The sequence below is a fragment of the Lissotriton helveticus genome, chromosome 2_1, assembly GCF_964261635.1.
Source record: "Lissotriton helveticus chromosome 2_1, aLisHel1.1, whole genome shotgun sequence".
Taxonomy (NCBI): Eukaryota; Metazoa; Chordata; class Amphibia; order Caudata; family Salamandridae; genus Lissotriton; species Lissotriton helveticus.
Genome location: NC_136059.1, coordinates 689,832,775 through 689,851,917, shown reverse-complemented (window position 1 = coordinate 689,851,917; position 19,143 = coordinate 689,832,775). Strand labels below are relative to the sequence as shown.

Genomic DNA, 19,143 nt, shown 5'->3' with positions numbered 1-19,143 from the left:
TCAGCATGACAAAAAACAACACATCAACATAGTTTTCGTATCTGCCTTTGGTGCAACATTCGTGGGTAAACCTGAAGAATTAGTCAAGGTCTTCCAGAGGTGCAAAAAATGAGTAAATCCCATTTCATTCTAACTGTGTAGAATGTCCCTATTGACCTATCATGTGGCCCTTGGTACCCGAGGGCAGACTTCTAGGCACTAGGGCTCTCTCTTAAAGGGTACAGTCCTCTGTGGACAGCTGGGACAGCTTGCTGTTAGGAAAGCATCTACATTTTGTGTCCCGGAGCATGCAGATAGGAGGTCAACCACTCAACTCTTGGAAAGCAGTTCTAGTCCAAGGGTATGAGAAAAAGTCAGAAGTTTTTGAGTCTTTTTGTGAGACTTCTTCTTCCATCAGGTGTAATGAGTCTGGAGTCTTCTTTCTTCCAGCAGGCCCTTCTTCCTTGGATCGAGTCTTCCTGGGTCCAGGAATATTCTGAAAAGATAGTGGCTGTGATAAAAGTGTACTTGTACTAGTAGTGATTGGAGAAATGTTGCCACCCAATCCTAACTAATTTCAAGCAGTCACCCACCTCTTTTTGCAGCACTTCATCTTTTCCTTGATTCATTATGGCTGAGCCGACCACGAGGCAGGCTCCGTATCTGTTACCCAAATTAAATGAGATATCCTTCGACCTAACAAGGTCCAAATTGGTTCGCTACCCACTGTGACTGGAGCTTAGCTGTCTAGAGAGGCCCTGAGAATGAATAGAAGTCCTCCCTGGCATATCCAATTTAAAAGAAGGAGTGTTTGTTCTGCTATCTGTTTCTGGCCACTCCCAGGACAACATCCCCACTGTCTTAAGACTCTGCTGTCCTTCCTGGGCTCAGAGGGTAACATTGTCTTCTGATCCCGGGTTGTTTACTCTCCCAGCCAAGGATGTGTATTCCAGCTCTGGAGGAAAGCTGTGAGTCAGAAATCGTTTTAAGGCAGTTCTGACTCAGGCACCCTGCAGTACATTTTATAAAGTTGAATTTCCACTTAAGTTATCAAAAATCTGATTTCACCATTAAATCAGATTTTGAGAAATATGTTTAAAAAAATAACTTTTAAGGACTTTCCTAGGATTTTGACATGCTGAGATATGAAATGTAATATTTTAATCGCACGCCTAGGCCTGCCTTATGAAAAATGTAGCTGGGCTACACAATGAAATAGCCCTTATGCCTTCAGTTCCTATGAGGGCACACTTTTTAAATATGAATGTGATGATTTTTGAAAAATATATTAAGCACCCTACCCCGTGGTCTTAGTTTACACTTTAGGGGTGACTTTATATATAAAAATAGTTTTTTTTTTTTTTACATGATGAAGGTGCTTTTCCATGCCATGTGTAACTGTAGTACTTTTAAACTGTAACTCAGCAGAGTACAGTGTTGCTCCTGGCAGACATATATTTTTTAGCATGAATACCGCATCGCCCACATGACATAGTTGCATTTCAGTTATCATCTAAAATGGACTTATAAGGAAGTTAAATGGGCCAAACACAGAGTTCCAATTGCACAGAACATAGGCATAGACGTTTACTACTGTTTAGCAGTGGTAACGCACACACAGTTCTAAATCCAGCAAATTCACAGTAAAAAATGGGGGACCACTACAAAACAAATTGGATTCCTTACATTGCCACACTCGGTAGTCTGTATTCAGGTCTGGAAGAGATTACCCGTCCAGCAGCTCTGATCCACCCTGCAGCAGCTAAGACCTATGTCAGCAGTGGCCTAGTGAGACATAACTCTACTTTGGCAAACAATGTAGTATAACCAAAACAATGTAGAGATTAAATAACCCTCATACACTCAGTGACCAACATTATCATTGCTGGGCCGGTTACTCTTCTGTTAGTACTAAAATCGTTGCACTCACATGGGTCACAGACAATCATGCCAAACAAATTCAATTGGTTCCTCTGTCTATGCGATTCATAGTCATAACAGAGTGAGAGGCATATTCTCGATTTAATTTTTAAGAAGCTCCTTCCCACATTTGCAGACATAAGGTCCATAAGTGTGGCCTGCATGATATAGGCATCCAGCTGAGAGACTGGAGACGGAGTTCATTCCGGGAAGAACATAGAGTACCTCAAAGAACAGAAGTACAATATTTCAAAAGGGTTGAAGAGAAGCTAAACCTCTTTGTAATGATGCTAACATCTACACAGAGCCTGTACCTTAGAAGTTAAACAATGAGTTAATCAAGAAAATGCAGAATGGTCAGGAAGGAGACAGCGAAACTTCCAGGCTACAAAATGCAGTATTTAATTTAAGGGTGAGAAACCTAAGGTAGCGATGCAAAGCGGGAATTGCAGGATAAAGGACAGAACATTATTTTGTGGTGTTGCAGATCAGGTAATGGATCGAGTGAATAAGCATAGAGTAATTATCTGGCATCAGTGTATATTTAAGAATTATTGGTGAAAGAAGCACACCTTAAACATAAATTCTTAATTTCAAAATTAGGCACAAAAAGGTCGTATAAGCTCATAGATTCATACCAAACTTAAGAAGAAGAAACAACGTTATTGAATTTTTACAAGACAACACAACACAAATTAGATGGTCTCATTTTTAAAGACTGTTAGAAATGGGGTTTCTGGTTGGCTAGGGTATGCACCTAAGCCAGGCAGAGCCCACCACTCTAGTCAGGTAAAGGGATTTACACACTGAAGATAACCCCTGCTCCCCCTAGGTAGCTTGGAAGAACAGTCAGGCTTATCCCAGAGGCAATGTGTAAAGCGTTTGCGCCACACACTCACACAACAGTGACATACTCGGCACACCACAAAAAGAGACTCCACACAAGGTAATATAAAAATATTCTTTGTATTATTCACAAAACACATTAGACCACAATCCCGTAAAGCACTGTGCCACTAGACACTTGTCATGACATCACAGATTACACAATCACTTTGCCAATCGGGCAATAGTCATAACCAAACATGTAGTGCAAAGAGGAAATACTACCAGCTTGCACAGGTTACCAAACCACCATCGTTATACACATAACGGAGTAGATACTCCTAGCTTGCACAGGTTACCAAACCACTAACACTGGGGAATTATCCTGCAGCTCCTGCACATAACATTTTAGGGCATAAAATGCGGCCAATCATACATAACCTGCAATTAGGTTTATCCCTAAATCATAATTAGGGAATTGAATACAGTGACAACATCACATCAGGGAATCATATCCTCCCAATATCATCATGACCACATAAGGTGCAGGATTCCTGCACTCTTGCTCCACTTTGCCTGGTCGCACCCCCTAATCACGTAGGGCACCTACCCTCAGTCGTGCCTTTTATCGTGATAACGGTCATCTGTAGGCTAAGGCAGCACGTGTGCCAGTTTCAAGAGTGGCCCTTTGGCGCCCCTCCCAAGTGTGTACCAACCCAGGTGGGGGTGCCCAAACACTACCAATCATGCGGGGAGACCCCATTTTCCTGTGGACCAAGGGGACTGCAGGGGCGACTGCTAGCCAACCCAGTCACAAAACAAAGGTCCCAATGTCACATCCACCAGGGGCCTGGGCAGTACACTGGGACCGACTGTCCCGCTGGGGTCGAGGAAAATGCTGGACTGCTCCGGTCCATCCAGGAGCTCCCGCCACTCACCCGGTACTGATGGTGTTGCAGCACGTCTGGAGCCCTTCGGGTCGCGTGGACTGCTGAATCAACAACGACGGATCCTCCAGACACTGGAGGAAACCTCCACAACTGGCTTGCTTCGGAGCGAAGTCTCCGCTGTGGCCATCTTCCTCTCTCCGGCCTTCCTCAGAGGGGAGGTACCTTACTAAGGGGGTTCATGCTAGTCGTCTCCCGAGCCTCTTTTTAGGCAGGAGGTGGTAGATTGGAGCCTGTGAGGCTCTGGTTCTCTTCGGCGGTTGGGCCCCACCTCCATCTAGCATTGCCAATGGAGCTACTACACTGTTCCGAGAGGTTGCTAGGCAACGCCTAGTACCCCAGCAACTTTAGGAGCAGCCACACTGCAACTTCTCGGCGCCGCCTCCTCACCCTAAGCCCCATTGAGGAGAGCAGTTTCGCCCAGCACAGCGCTCACCGGGTGCTTTCAGGAAGGAACAACAGTTGTTAGTTCCCTCTTCTTCACGTGAGGGAATACAGCACTCCCCATGCGCTCTTGGGGAAAAAAAACAGATAAAGTGCTCAGCCTGTCCATACCACGAGACACGAAACTGGGAACACGCCGTGCTCGCCAGTGCTACGTTCTCTCCAGCCCAGAGCAGCCCTCAGGAGCAGTCAACAGCGCTCCGTTCGTGCTGGGCTCCTGTGAGAGCAATGGGACACTCAGGGTTAGGAAAGCAGGCCAGCACACAGGGTCCTTAGGCATTGATGCAGTCCCTCTAGCAGATCAACACACCAATAACAGGATATCCCCAACCCTAGCTCAAACCAAATTTTGGCTACTACACAAGGCCTACTGGACCCCAGCACGTCTGGCAACAGTCGGACTCTCAAACGTTGACAAATGCTGGCACTGCCACAGGCAAAAAGGCGATCTACCACACATGACCCTACACTGCCCCAGGGTCGCAAGCTTTTGGGAACAGGTCAAGCACTGCATACGCAACATAGTAGGATATTCACCACCCCCGGACCTATTCAGTATAATATCAGCCTTTATGGCACCTGAACTCCAAACACAAAGAGACAAAGACCTTACAGATCTCCTCCTAACCGTAGCTGTGAAATGAATCCTCTCAAACTGGAAAGACACTAGGAAGGTCAACTTCAAGAGCTGGCTAAATTGGATAACCTACCTGAGGGGCGCAGACAGCACAACCCTAGGGAACTATTCAGGGAGGCACCCCAAAAGAGAGATATGACACTCACTAGATGTCTTTCTGGGATCTTACAAGCCACCGTAGATAACCAAACACACAATCAACCACGAACCCCTGAACAGTGATCTCCCCACCGGAGCACAGGAACAGTGACTTCTTACTCACCCAGACCGCCACCCCTCTCAATCTCCCATTTCATTTCCTTCTTGCTTCCTTCTACCTCATTCTTACTTACCTTTCTGTAAGGCAATGCAGGGTAACCTAACGATTAAAAGAGAAAATGTTCCAACAACGAGCGAGAACAAAAAGCCATTGTGTAACAGAGAACCACTGGGAAAAACCTGCACTGTTCTTATGATGTCTGTATTTTGTATAAAAGTCTCAATAAAAATCTTGTGAAATAAAAAAAAATAGTGCAAGGTCTTTGTTCTCTTCAGGCAGAGGGCTCTGAGCCCAGTCCAAATCAGTTCTGTCCTCACTGGTGTAGTTTCCTGGCAGGAGGTGGAAACAGCATTGTTCAGAGCAGAAAAGGCCTATTCAGGAGCAAGTCAAATCTCCTCCCACCACTCTATATGCAGCCCAGGTTTATTCAGCCCAGCCCTGACTCATTCGGGAAAGGCAGGTCACACCTCAACCCTCCCCGTGGCTGTCTGAAGAGAATTCACATCCCCTGTCCTTGTCAGTCCAAAACCAGACAGTCAATTCACAAACCAGCAGAAGCACAAAGTCACATAAGCACACAGAAATGCCCACTTCTAAAAGTTGCATTTCTAAAATAGTAATAATAAATCTGCTTTCACCAATAAGCAGGATTTATCCTACTATTCCAAACATACCAAACATGGTTACGCTACCCCTCTCAGATCAGAAGCACTGAAGCACATATCAGGGAATCCCCAATGCATCCCCATGACAGGGCAGCCTCACAGCAGTGAGAAACCAATTAGGCTATTTGTCACTACCAGGACATGCCACACAGTTAAGGCACATGTCCTACCTTTTACCTACACTGCACCCTGCCCATAGGGCTAGCTAGGACCTACCTTAGGGGAGACTGAAATGTAGTAAAAAGGGGAGTTGCAGACGTAGCAACCACTTAATATGCCACGTCAAGGAGGCAGTAAACTGTGTGCGCAGGCCCTGCAGGGGCAGAAGCCTGAGAAAGGTTTGAAAGGCTACTTCGGTGGGTGGCGCAAGCAACGCTACAAGCCCTCTACTAGCATTTAATTTACAGGCCCTGGGTATATGAGATACCACTGTACAAGGGACTTATAGGTAAATTGAATATGCCAAACAGGTGTAGACCAATCTTACCAAGTTTACAAGAGAAAGCACATGCACTTTAGCACTGATCAGCAGTGATAAGGTGCCCAGAGTCATAAAACCACTAACAACAAGTCAGAAAACATAGGAGGAAGGCAAAAAGTTCTGGGATGACCCTGCAAAAAGGGCCAAGTCCAACAAAAACTTATTCTTTATTTTCTTGTTTCATGTGAAGCAGCAACCACAGCCAACGTGTTTCGTGTCGCAATCACAGGGACTTCTTTAGGGCATAGTAGATATGGCACCCACCAATAATTCTTATTTTTGCTTATGTGGGTCTTTTTAAGACGGTTGGTCCCGTTGAGTGAGCACCTTTTGGATTCTTTTGGAAGCTATACAAAGTGCGGGAATATATACTAAACCGTTCTTGATTTTGATTGTAAACATCAGTGTCTATTTATATGTTGATAAGTAACAGAGGACAATTAATGTAACATCCTCATTAGTCCTATGATTTTCTCATCCTTAAGTTACCGGCAGCTTGTCTAACAGCTTTATCTCCTATGCCTTTGAGGGCACTTCTGTCACAGGGCACAGCCGCAAATGTAAACTAGTATAACTGTTCTGTTAGCACTGGGAGAAACAGGAGCAAGGATAAGTTAAGGACTTTCTGAAAGACAACGTGTGTGTGTGTGAGCGCGTGCGTGTGTGGGGGGGGGGTTATGGGTGCCCTCACTAATGTGTATAGTGAAAATGGAACTTTTACCATTTTGTGACACTGGCTGAATGGTTGTTTGTAAAAGATGTGTCTAAATTTGGCTCTCATATTTTTAGAATCTACAAATTATGCTGGCTAAATGCAAACCTTTCCAAGTGCATAAAGGAGGATTCTCTCGGCTGTTTGCTTGAGGTTGTTTGTTTTCAAATGCATTATCTTGTGGTTTAAAGAAAAGCCTCTCCTAGCTGCTTCCTGGCAGGATTTAGCCGCTGCAGCCTGTGTGTTTTCCCCCATTCCTACCCCTGGTCTATCATCCCTTTGTGTGTGCGCCCCAGCTGCAGATTCCATACAGCTCGGAGGGTTCGCTTTTCTCTTTCCCAGGACAAGATCTCTCCAGCCATCTCTATTCTCTCCTTTGCCAGCCCGTGGCCACCTGACCAATCTCTGTCTGAACTTCTGTGTTTAAACAGGTGCAATACCACGAACTGAAACAGGATCCGAGCCAGAGCCCGAGCAAGAGGAAGAAAAACAACCCGGGCTAGCCAGCTCCGAGGCGGACGCATCTGCTTTGGGTCGGAGATGGAGCAGCGAGGGGCGCCAGGCCGAGCAGCGTGTCCTTTCTTCATGTCGTTTCCGCTTCTTCCTGCTTCCACCATCACGGAGAACATTTGTAAATATTGTACAAAGGCTCGCGCCGCTGAACATACACCTGCCATTGTACAGAACACATTTGATAAGTTTTTTGGAAAGTTTTGAGTTCTGCTTTACGAAACCCATAGAGAACGTGGCTGGTACTGTGATGCAATCAGTGACGTACCCTACACACCGGTAGACGTTTTGAGTTCTGCTGATCAATAGACTGAAGCATGCATGACCAGTGACATCTGCAAACAGTATATATAGCCTAATCATGTATACTTTTTTATGCAAGAAAATTCGTTTTTATTCAAGTAGTTCATAATTGAATTGTGCCCTTTTCTCCCCAGTTCACATTGAAAACGGGTTATTCTAAAGTGTACTTTGACGAGTTATGACCAAATTAGCGCATGCCAACTTTGAGGGAAAGGTGGAGGAGGGGTCTGCTGGCCACCACTGTCCGACTGAGCAGAGCTACGTGCATTTCTAAAAGAATAAAGTATCGGGTGCAAAAACGCCTGAGTAGACATCTCAATCTGCCTCCAGCCGCCTCTTTTGTTCTGCATTGTTTGCGCCGTGTTACAACACCTTGGAAAGTGGCCTGGCAGGATCCCGGCTGACAGCCTGGTTTAAAGTGTCTGCTATCAGTGGGATTAGCGCGGACTGATTAAACAAATTAGTTCCACGCTTCACTTGAAAATGGAATTCTAATCAAATCAAGGCTGTATTGGTTAAACATTTGTGTCGGGTTACTAGCACCTGTGTCTATGAAAGGGTTGCCTGTACAACAGCAACATTGGATACGCAGATTTTTATCATCATGTTTCGGGGGCGGGCCCTGGGGTGTAACCAGTGATCACAGATCACAGGAGGGGGCCCTGGGGTGTAACCACTGATCACAGGAAGCAAGGCGTTGTGAGGGCTTCAGTGAAGCAGATGCTGGGGCTGTTTTCCCAGGTGTGCTACGCCGGGAAAGAAACGTCATTTGGCCTTTGCAGTTGCTAATATGGACTGTATACCTGATACACCACAAGTCCGATTGCCTTCCTGTCTGGGAATCCAAGTAGAAACAAGCAGTGGCAAAGCCAAATAGGTCTGTTTTGTTGGCCAGGTGTTGCTGTGGCCATTTTGAAATTATTTGACTTTGACAATGCTTGAAACGCAATTCAACAGGCATTGGCAAAGTCAAAAGGCTGAGTGTGCTGGTGCCTGATAGCAAGTAGCATTAGAGAGGCAGTAGGGGCACTTCCATCAGTGCTTACTTTGAGCCAGTGGTTTCGAGTGCTTGGCATCGCCACCTAATGGTCAACACTGATGCTTGTGACAGTCTGCACAAGGTGATGCTGTCTGGATAATTTAGAGGTGACCACAACAATAGGTAATTATTAATTTAATTTACACGAGAAATGACTATTACCTTCTGCCAAAGAAATTCTTATAGCTATGGAGGCTTGAAATAGTCAGAATTGTCACACTTGTAGTAGTGTAATGGTTAGCAGTTGTGTTGTTACTGCCATTAGCAACGCTGGCAGGGGCAAGGGGTGATGTAAGTTACAGTGGCCTCCTAACAAGAAGAGCCTTGGCACTTATTATTATAATTATCTTTATATAAGGTCGAACGCTGCACATCCTACACTGGGGCGTGGGGCTGGGAGCTCGGGGTGTGGAGTGGGACAGAGTCAGTTAGGGTCAGGTTAGCAGCAGAACAGTGGAGTGGCTACCACAGGAGATTACTTAGAGCCCTTGTAAACTTCTACAAAATGCCATGGCTTTGAGGACAACAAGCCAGCCAATGGAATAGTTTAAGAAATGCCAACAACCGAATACTGAAGGGGCCTGACCTCTGTGTACTTAAGTGTGTAGGTCACATGAGGCTTCCAGCAGAAATCTACCATTGGCTGTAAGCAAGATCTAAAAAGAGAAAATTGGGATAGAAGCCTGATGAAATGCTAAATGAGTAATTTGTTAGAAAACTAAGTACTTGTCTGATTAAGGATTTACAAAGTAGGACTACGTTTACATTCAAGAAAGTGCATAATGCGAGCCCAAAAACAAACTCAATCCAACACCCTTGACATGCTATCATCTAAAATGTTTTAACATAAGGTGATTCCTTTGCATATCATCTGAGTATACAGAGGCCAAGATGGGGGCGGGGGGGGGGGGGTGGTGGTACAATTTGAGGAGATATGTCAATGGGTCCTTCAGAGGCAAGGCTGCAAGTAAATACATTCACTTAACCTTTTCATCTTCTCATCATCATACTAGCCAGACACCCTCGGACAGCATCAGTGAACATTATAACAAGCAATAACCAGCTCTCCCTATCGCAGACTGAGCACCTGTCATTTCTATAGACCACACTTTACGTTGGAGTGCGATTCTTTGTTCACTGCCATAAAAAAAATGTAGGCCCTATGTTCTTGAAGTACTTACAATTCTGTTACAAACAACCCCTGCTTAGGGTTTTGCTGAATGGGATCCTGTTGCTCCAGTTTCCCACTGGGAGGGGCACCCGCCAGGGGTGCCCGCTATTACTGCTCTTTGTGGTAGGGATAGAAATGATGATGATAAAGTGGTTCAAGATAGATGCTATCATTCAGAGATTTCAGTGTGCTGGTGGTATGGACAACCAGGTATACTTGTGTGGCAATAATTGTTGTTGTATTTGAACAATCTTCAATGGTCCAGCTCTAAGGCATTCTAGATACTCAAGGACAGATTCATTAATAGTCAATTGGTGCTGCATTGCTTGAATAGAAGTTGCACTGTGTTGTGCAACTTTATTTTGGCATGGGCTGCACCGTATTTACTGAGCATCTCGCAAGCGCAATGCAGCATAACATAATTCATCATGCTTGGCGCAAAGTGTATATGCGTGGCACAACAAGACATCCTTTTATCGCACTGCACTTTCAGAACTGATAAAAGTCTTATGCATACTGGGTTGTTGAATGCTACAAGATGGCAAGCCAGTAAGACGCTACTAGCTAGGAGGTCACTTAGCAACACAGAGAGGGACTCAGGAGACTACAGAAAAAGAAAGATTACCTTTATCCAGAAGGAGAATGAGATTAGACTTCTGAGTTGAAAAACACCAAGAACAATTTCTGGTTGTCACCTCAAAACTCCCACTACCTAAGAAAGCTACCCTGTGGCGGGTACTTATAGAAAAAGTCAATGTTGTGGCACCAACATGAAGGACTGTGGAGGAATGTAAGAAAATGTTGCATGACCACAAGCTCAGGACTAAGAAGAAGCAGGCGAAGAACTTGAGGGCTGCATTGGCAACTGGTGGCGGTCCTAAAATCCAGGAGAAGTTGACATCTATGTGCAGGTGGGTGCAGTCATTAGCCGTGAATGGATGTCAGAATCAAGGGCACAGATAACCGCCATCCTTGAGGACACCATTGCATCTCATGGTAAGCTATGTCAGCAATCAATTCATACAATATACTCAAGTTTTATGTTTTTTTTAAATCTAACAGTAAAATATATTATTTTGGCACATGTTTAGACTGGTGAGACATTGGGCATGCTGGGTTTACTGGGTCTCAACTGTGGAAGTAGTATTTGTGTTTTTCTGATGTCCTGGAGTCTGTTCTACCAAGGTTTTCTAAGCACCATTAAATATGAAATGTTATGCGATTTACTTTCCTTCATCATTTCTTGTTTAAATGTGATCATTGTTGTAGTGTCTTGCGAGTTTGTATAATAGAACCCTTTTGCTTCCTCCCAGACTCCTTAGAGCTGTGACCTAAATGGCTGTGGTAGACGCTATAATCGTAATTACCTAGGGACACATTTCCTTGGCTTTATGCTGGTGAAAAGTCATAAAAAGTCATGCTAATTAGTGCAAAGTAATGACGTTTTTTCCTTTCTATAAGTTTTTAAGAAGTAAAAAAAATAGCACTTTGTGTTACTTTACATTTAGTGGACATTACATGGATGTTATATATGGGTGTACCAAAGTCACCACAAACTGATTTTGTCCGTAAAACCTAAATAGTAGCAATGTTAGGCAGGACTTTGTGACATAATAATATGCCTAATTTATTCTGACACAAAGAATGTTGAAGTTATTTGTTTTTTAATGTTCACACTTCGCCTGTGTCTGCAATGTTCAGCATGCATACCAAGTTTGAAAGTTATTATCTTAGGTCTTACCCATGTATTTTGTACTTGAAAGGTCCTCTTCCAGTACAAAATCTTTTTAGTTCTATGTCCAACATAAAAACTGTCTCAGCAACAGAAGGCAAACATATAGGGTGACCCTGCAGAAAGGGACAGTTTCCAACAAATACTCACTTTCACCTCTGCTTGAGTTTTTATATGCTTAAGCTTTTTGGAATATGCCAAATTGAACCAGAGCTAGTTATCTTGCTTCAGAACGGTTTAAGTGGATTCACAATATCTAAATATCACAGGTCTTTACATCTTGTATGTACTCTTGCTTAAACATTTATTCAAGCATTTTGAAAATATGCAATTTTATTGAAAGTAATAGAAATTGGAATGGTTTGCATGTCAGACATATATCAACTGCTTGTTCTGTTGATCAAAATGTGGAAACCTATTTTTTTGATTTCACTTGTTGTAAGAAATCTGCCTTTTCTTTATGGTCGCCCCTTATTTGTTGCCTTTTGCTGGACCCTAACTGTTTTCTGGCTAAAGAAATCTATACACATCAACTCCACCAACCAGTGGTAAAGTGCTTGTGCTCTCACTTTCTTTTCTTTTTATTTATTTTTTATTTTTTATTAAACTGTTGCTCAGCACACGCTGACCGATACGAACATGTAAAATCTTGACTTGCAGTGCAAGGATAGGAGGTCACGGCATATTCAGTGTCCATTAAAGTCAAATAAACAACAAAGGCAGATCTTGGCACGGTTCAAAAGCCCATTCAAGCCCCTTCATTAACCTGGGTGTGTTCTTCCAGGGTGCTCCTTCATTGGCCTCTATAATGCCCCATACTCTTTCTTTATGTCTTAGGCTTCCCGACTTTGATAGACCACTTTCTCAGCTTGTTGACACCAATCCATGTCCGCCTTCCAGTTCACCACCCTTGTAGGATGATCTGTTCCCCACACCTTTGCTATTTGCCTTTTTGCCAATCCAGCCACCAGCATCAGCCATAGTTTGTGGTATTTGGCCCATACCTCCTCCCCCGTCACACACAGGATATGCCACTGTGCCTCCAATGGGACATCTAGGCTCATGACTCGGGCCATGACCTGTACTACCTCGCATTTGTATTTTTGTATTTTGAGACACAACCCATAGTATGTGGACAAATGATCCCACTGAGATGCAGCCTCTAGCGCACAAGTCAGTCAGTGTCAGATGTATGACGGAATTCCGCATGCGTTTTTCACGCATGCCTTAGGAACTCCGTCATGTGAATGAATCTGTCTTCAGCACGCATTTGTTCTGCACGCAAGTTGTTTTAACGACTTGCCTTAGGGGGGTGCTGGATATTGGAATAGTTTAATTTACTATTTCAACTCCAGTCTGCGCAACAGTAGGGAAGGTGTTGGACTTTAATTCCAACATCACTCCACCATTGCGCCCCCGAAAGTAAGTCGTTTTAGCGACTTGCATGCAGAACGATTGTGTGCTAAAGATGCATTTGTTCTGCTGCCAGCGCTGTGAAGGCACAGCGTGGTTCCGGCTTTGTCCTAAAAGACGTTTCCCCTTAAACACATCTCCTAAGTCGGTGCAAAACTGTTCTAGAGGAATAGGATCTGTAGAGGATCCTCAGCTGTATCAGGCGTAAGCAGACACAAATAGCTATTGCGATAGGGCTCTGGAGTGCCTTCACCAAATCATCGTCTTCTAGTAGCCCCAAATTCACCTCCCACACCTCCCTTAGGGCTCCCAAAGGATTTGGAGCTTCCTATAGGTTAGAGAGCTGGCTTTGTCTATCATAGGATCAAGCAGTAGTCTGTCCTCCAAAGGCATGGATTCTGGCAGATGTTACCCTTACAAGACATGTCATCGCAATGCATGCCCCAACTGCAGATAATGAACCTTTCATTGTCTGTCATCTGATACTCTGCCCACAAGTCTTCAAATGAAATCAATGCCTTGTGGAATCCCTTCAAGTTCCCTACCTCCCACAGCAGGTCCTCATGCAAAGTATGGACCACCGTCTGAGTGCGGGTTGGCAGCTTTCCTTCCTGCCTCTTTCAGTATAATACTGCTGGGAGCCTCGTCTTCCCTTTGCCTACTGATCCACCAGATATGGGGTTCGTCTCTATCCATGAACACCAAGTCCTTGAGTGTAATCAGTTGGGTTGTCCAATAATAATTCTGCATGTCCGGGACCACCAGACCCCCTCAAATACCTCCCTCTGGAGATTACGTAGTGCTACTGATGAACTTCCCCATCCCATAGAAGTATGCGCAACTTACTGTTAACCTTCTTGAAGAAGTCTATTGGTATTTTGTAGGGGGTGTTCTGCATGATAGCTAGCAAGCGCAGAAGGGCCATCATCTTAAAGAGGACAGCTTTACCCATCAGGGATAGTGGGAGCTTCCTCCAGTGGGCCACATTGTACTGCAGTTTTTCAAGCTGCAGGAGTAAATTCTTAGCCAGAAATACGTCTGCATTTCTTTCGATGTGGATGCCTAAATATCTGAACCCATCTTTCACCATCAGGGCTGTATACCTGGATGACAGAGCAGGAATGTCCCCAGTAAGGGGAAAGATCAGGGACTTATCCCAATTAATTTGATTTCCAGAATAGCTACCAAACAGCTGGAAGATATACAGCAGCCTATCAACCATCAGGTGGGGCTGCGCAGCATATAGCAGTATGTCGTCAGTGTAGAGGGAGATTCGTTCTTCCCAGTGTACCTCTCTTGCAATGCCCTGTACGAGCAGGTACTGGTGGACCCAGGCCACCAGAGGCCCAAGCGCCAATGCAAATATCATTGGTGACAGTGGGCATCCCTGCCTCATGCCCTTGTGCAGGGCAAATGAACGGGACAGTGTACCTTTAACCTGTACTCTCGCTATTGGATCTCAATAGAGAAGTCTGATCCACCACAAAATCATGGACCAAATCCTAATTTAGTCAAGGCCGTGAACAGATAGGGCCACTCAAAGCTGTTGAATGCCATTTGAGTGTCCAGCAACAGCTGTACGGCTTTCTCCATTTGTTGGGCTGCGTTCATGTGTAGCACTCTGTATAGCACCTGAAATGTAATTGGGTGCTTCTGTGGGCCATAAATTCTGATTGGTCAGGACAGACCAGAGAGGATATCACTATCCTTAGCTTGTACGCCAAGGCCTTGGATTTCATGTTCAGATGTGATTTGGGCCTATATGAACTACATTCCTCAGGAGGCCTGCCTTTATTTGGGATAGCCACAATAGCTGCCAGCCTCTAGGCGTCTGGCAGGAAACCCTCCATCCTGGCTGCCTGAAACATATTTGGCATAGGCTTCGCTACTTTGTCTGCTATACCCTTGTATAGTTCTACAGGCAGGCCATTAAGGCCCGCAGTCTTTCCAGATTGCAATTCTCGGATGGCCCCCCTCTATTTTTTTGGGCATCAAGTAGATAGAGTAGGGAGGGAGAGATCCCTTAGAAGGTCAGCACAGTCGTCCCCAGACCTATCAGAACAAGACATGTATACTGCCTCATAATAGGCCGCAAATGCCTCTGCTATGTCCGGCCATATTGTGTGGGTAGTCCCACCAGGATGCTGGATTTCTAGGAGCCAGTTTCTCTCCTTGTCCCTCTTTTCTAACCAAGCTATCAGTTTGTTTGCTTTCATCTCCTACATCATAGAGTCTTTGTTGTGTCACTATTATGTGTGTTCGGGCTGTATTTGCAGCTAGATCCCTGAGCTCTTGTTGTTTAAGGCAGAGTTTATGACCCAGGGGAGAGCTTGGCATCCCCTTCTGCGATACCCAAGACTCTAGTAGAGTGATCTCCCTGTCGAGCTCTTTGCATCTTAATCATTGGTCCTTCCTTTTCCCACCTATCAGAGTCTGAGCATGGTCCAGAATTACTGCCTTGAAGGCTCCCTAGAGGATGCAGTCAGAGTCAACAGTCCCCTCATTCTCCTGAAAATATTTATCTGTCTGTTCCCTTATCTTGTCCGTGAATGATTTGTCTTTCAGATGCCATGGATCTATTCTGAGAGGCAAGGTGGTGTCACTGGGAGGGCCCGGCAGCAGTAATTCCTTCGGGCAGTGGTCCTAGATGCCCCGTGGTCTATGCCTTTCAATGCAAAACCGGCTTGCGTGTGTGCCGTGGGTGAAAATATGATCTAAAGAGGATTAGCTGCTGTGTATGACAGAAATGTGTGTGAACTGTCACCCTGTGGGATTGTGTTCCTGCCACAAATTTACCAGCCCCATTGTGTCCTCAAAGTCCCGCAGTGGGCCAGGGCAGACACCATGGGGGATCGAGATATCCTATGCATTTCTGAGTCCAGTGTAGCATTAATGTCAACCCCCAGTATTAGAGTGCCAAGTGGTATTTTGAGCAGTAGGGAGCTGAGTGTTGGTAATGTGTCAGCGTGGTGCCTGGGAGGGATGTACACCGAAAATATGTTGTGTGTGCGGCCTTGCTACAATCCATTTTGGCATATATATCTGTCAAGCGCTGCGTTTTAGATGGTGCTAAATTTAGCTTCCTAGCTCCAACGCAGGCACTCTTGCACCATTGTGCTATGGTGCCTGCATTGCAGGGTAAGATTGTTTATGTGCAGGAAGGTAATTCTGCAGCACACATAGGAGTTGCACCTCGGAATTATTTTTTTAGGATTATTTGGGGCAGAAAAGGACACCTTCCTGTACATAAACAATCAATGGCATTTTGCTGTTTCTATGTGTGCTGCACATCTCAGCACACATAGAAACAGCAAAAATGAGGAGAAATAAAGCATTTCTACTCATTTCATCATGATAATACCAGGTTTTCCCATAGTCATAATTTTGTCGCTGCCCCATATTTATACCACCCTTGTAAATATGGGGCAGCATCAAAATCAATGGCTGCTGTTGTGGAACACCCACCGCAAAACCCATTGCCCACCCCTTTCAAGCTAAGTATAGCATGAAAAGGTGCCTTATTTACAAGATAACGTTACTTCACATTAAGTGGCTTAATGCTGCCTTATAAATAAGGCAAAACCCATTTTGCTACGACAACTTCAAAAAAAGTGACGGTATGGTGGAAATAGGGGCTTGTAAATATGTCCCTAAGTCTGGGGCATGCCTCTGAAGATACTGCAGGACTATGGTACGTTTGATTTTATTACAGAGGCCGTCAACGTTTCATGTTACAACCTTCAAAGCTGACATCGCTCGGGACTCCATGTGATGTCTAATTGAGGTGTGACTCACCCCCGAAACAGGTGGAATACCTCATACCCCCACTACCAAATGACCATCTTCCCTATTCCCTGTAATCTAGTGTAGCAGCGCTAAAGTCAAGAAAACCATGCAATCTAAACATTGTATAACAGCAAAATTGAATTCCCCTAAGTAACATCCCTACCCTCCTCTGTAGGCTTTAAACTGCCCACTTCCCTAATTTGTAGAGTACCTGTCACCCATACAAGTCATCAAAACTAGGGTTGGCCTGCACCACAATATCCAGCCTGAAAGTGGTACATTATACCCCATTAGCATAGCATAGTGTCTTCTGAACTGCAATATGAAAGTCTCAGTAGTCAGTTCCTGATCTTGTTTCTATGAGTTTTACCTTCTTGGTCCTCAAGTTTTGTCGCCATAACCTAATGTTGTTTTGTTAAATACTGGACTTGCTCATCCACCTTTTTGGATGTGGACTGTAGCTGGTTAATGTGAGTTTCTGCTGCGGTGACCTTTACTATCATCTTTTTAAATCTGCCCTAAGGAGAGTTACGTCTACTGCCAAGACATCTATTTTGGGTTCCAGGGCGTTCTTTAGGTCGTGGATGGCTACCATTATGGTCCAGGGAGTGCTCCACCTCCTCTAAATGCTCAGCGACCAGCGCAGGCGCATCTGTGGACTGTCTGGGCACTGTGTACTTGTCCATCTTGTTAGACCGAGTGAAGGGTGTCCCTTTGGACCTCACCATAGCCCCAAAGGAGAGGCAGTCTCCCTGTCTGGTCTTTTACTCCACCACAAGTGTGTTATACCACTTCGAGCCACCCCCCTTGAGCGATGGTTGAAGATACGGGCTATTATCGTCCGCGGAGGACCACCGTTCTAGGCGGTAGTATCGATGCCCTATGTGCTCGTTCGACAAAAGAAATTTGGGACACTATTGGTTCGCAAGTTTTTGACTACGAGGTCCTCAAGAAAGAGGTCTATGCCAGGTCCTTCCAACCTTGTTTCTACGAGCTCAACCTTCTTGGTCCTCAGGTTATGCCACCATAACCTCATGTTGTTTTGTGAAATACTGAACTTGCTCGTCCAGCTTTTTGGAAGTGGACTGTAGCTGGTTGATGTGAGTTTCTGCTGCAGTGACCTTGAAGAACCGGATTATCCCACTTACTGGGTCTCAGCGGCGGGGGAACCGCCCAAGCCTTCCATACCCTTCATACGTAGTAAAAGGAGACACAGGAGCCTTCGTCTGCAGGAGGACCCAGATTTATTCAAATAGCCCGGGCTATGGAACAGAGTCCCAAGCTCGTCAGAAAAAAGACAGAGGAGGCTGCTGCTTTACTCCGCTGCTTACAAGCCTTTTATACTTTTTCATTCTGATCTTTTGGCTGTTAGTTCATTGTTCAATCAGGGCAGTGTTTGCAGTTGATAACCAGATCCAGACGATGTTTGTAGATGGTGACCTGATCAAGGCTTGGTACACAAATCATTGTTCACTCAGTTTGATCAAAGCTCGGTCTTTCAGGTCATTGTCCACTCAGCTTGATCAAAGCCCGGTCTTTCAGGTCATTGTTTAATAACCCTGATCAAGGCCCAGCAGTCAGACCATTGTCCAGATAACCAGATCACGGTGTCAAGGATATTTACCAGGCCGGGACCAGGAGATGGAAAACAAATCATTTACACAGGGTGTGAGTGTCTCATGGCTTTCTGGTGAACTGCAAAGAACAGGGTTGGGGGGCTTGGATGGGCGACAGTTCCTGGGCAGAAATGCAGGTTGCAAGATGATTGTTGTCGTGTTAGTTAGATTTTCCTCAGGCATCAGCAGAAACGACCAGGTGGGTCGTGTGGAAGTGTTTTACACGAGATGGCAATGAAAAAGCAATGGAGTCCCGGTACAAATGATGCCGATCAGAAGAACACTTTTCCTCAGGCCCTCCTTTTGCCATTGAGTGGCTAATACTTTAAGAAATGTCAATGTTCATAAGGCCATCGGTTTCTTGTTGGAGCATCATCATCATATTGGTGTTGTGAATGTTAGAGGGTGGAGGCTTGATGGTCTGGACACACATTGTACAGAGCACTGGCAGACACTGAAAGCACAAACAGCAGGAGACCAGGACAGTTACTCCCAAGGCAAGGAAGATGAGGATCCTCCACACCCAGTGGGAAAGGAGGCCACAGATCCAGCCTGTGAGGGACCAGTTGCCTTCATCCAGATGAATGTCGGAAGTAAGGCGATGCAGACGTTGGATGGCATCGTACACTGTAGTGCGTTGTCTGGGATGTACACGCAGCAGCTGGAGCCGATCAATTTACACACACCACTACGATCAGCAAGGA

General features: G+C 45.1%; 2 protein-coding genes across 5 annotated transcripts in view; one reads left to right on the top strand and one right to left on the bottom strand.

The window, feature by feature from the left end:
- The window catches only part of MCTP1 (multiple C2 and transmembrane domain containing 1), a 2,466,151-nt gene extending 2,458,150 nt beyond the window's left edge, over nt 1-8,001 (top strand). For all 3 annotated transcript variants that reach the window (XM_078675397.1, XM_078675396.1, XM_078675394.1), the window contains one exon: nt 7,301-8,001. In XM_078675397.1, the coding sequence (XP_078531523.1) occupies nt 7,301-7,372 (72 nt within the window). In that variant the 3' untranslated portion in view covers nt 7,373-8,001. The remainder of the gene's footprint in view (nt 1-7,300) is intronic.
- The window catches only part of SLF1 (SMC5/6 complex localization factor 1), a 786,836-nt gene that overhangs the window by 10,098 nt on the left and 757,595 nt on the right, over nt 1-19,143 (bottom strand). The gene's annotated exons all lie outside the window — the stretch shown is intronic.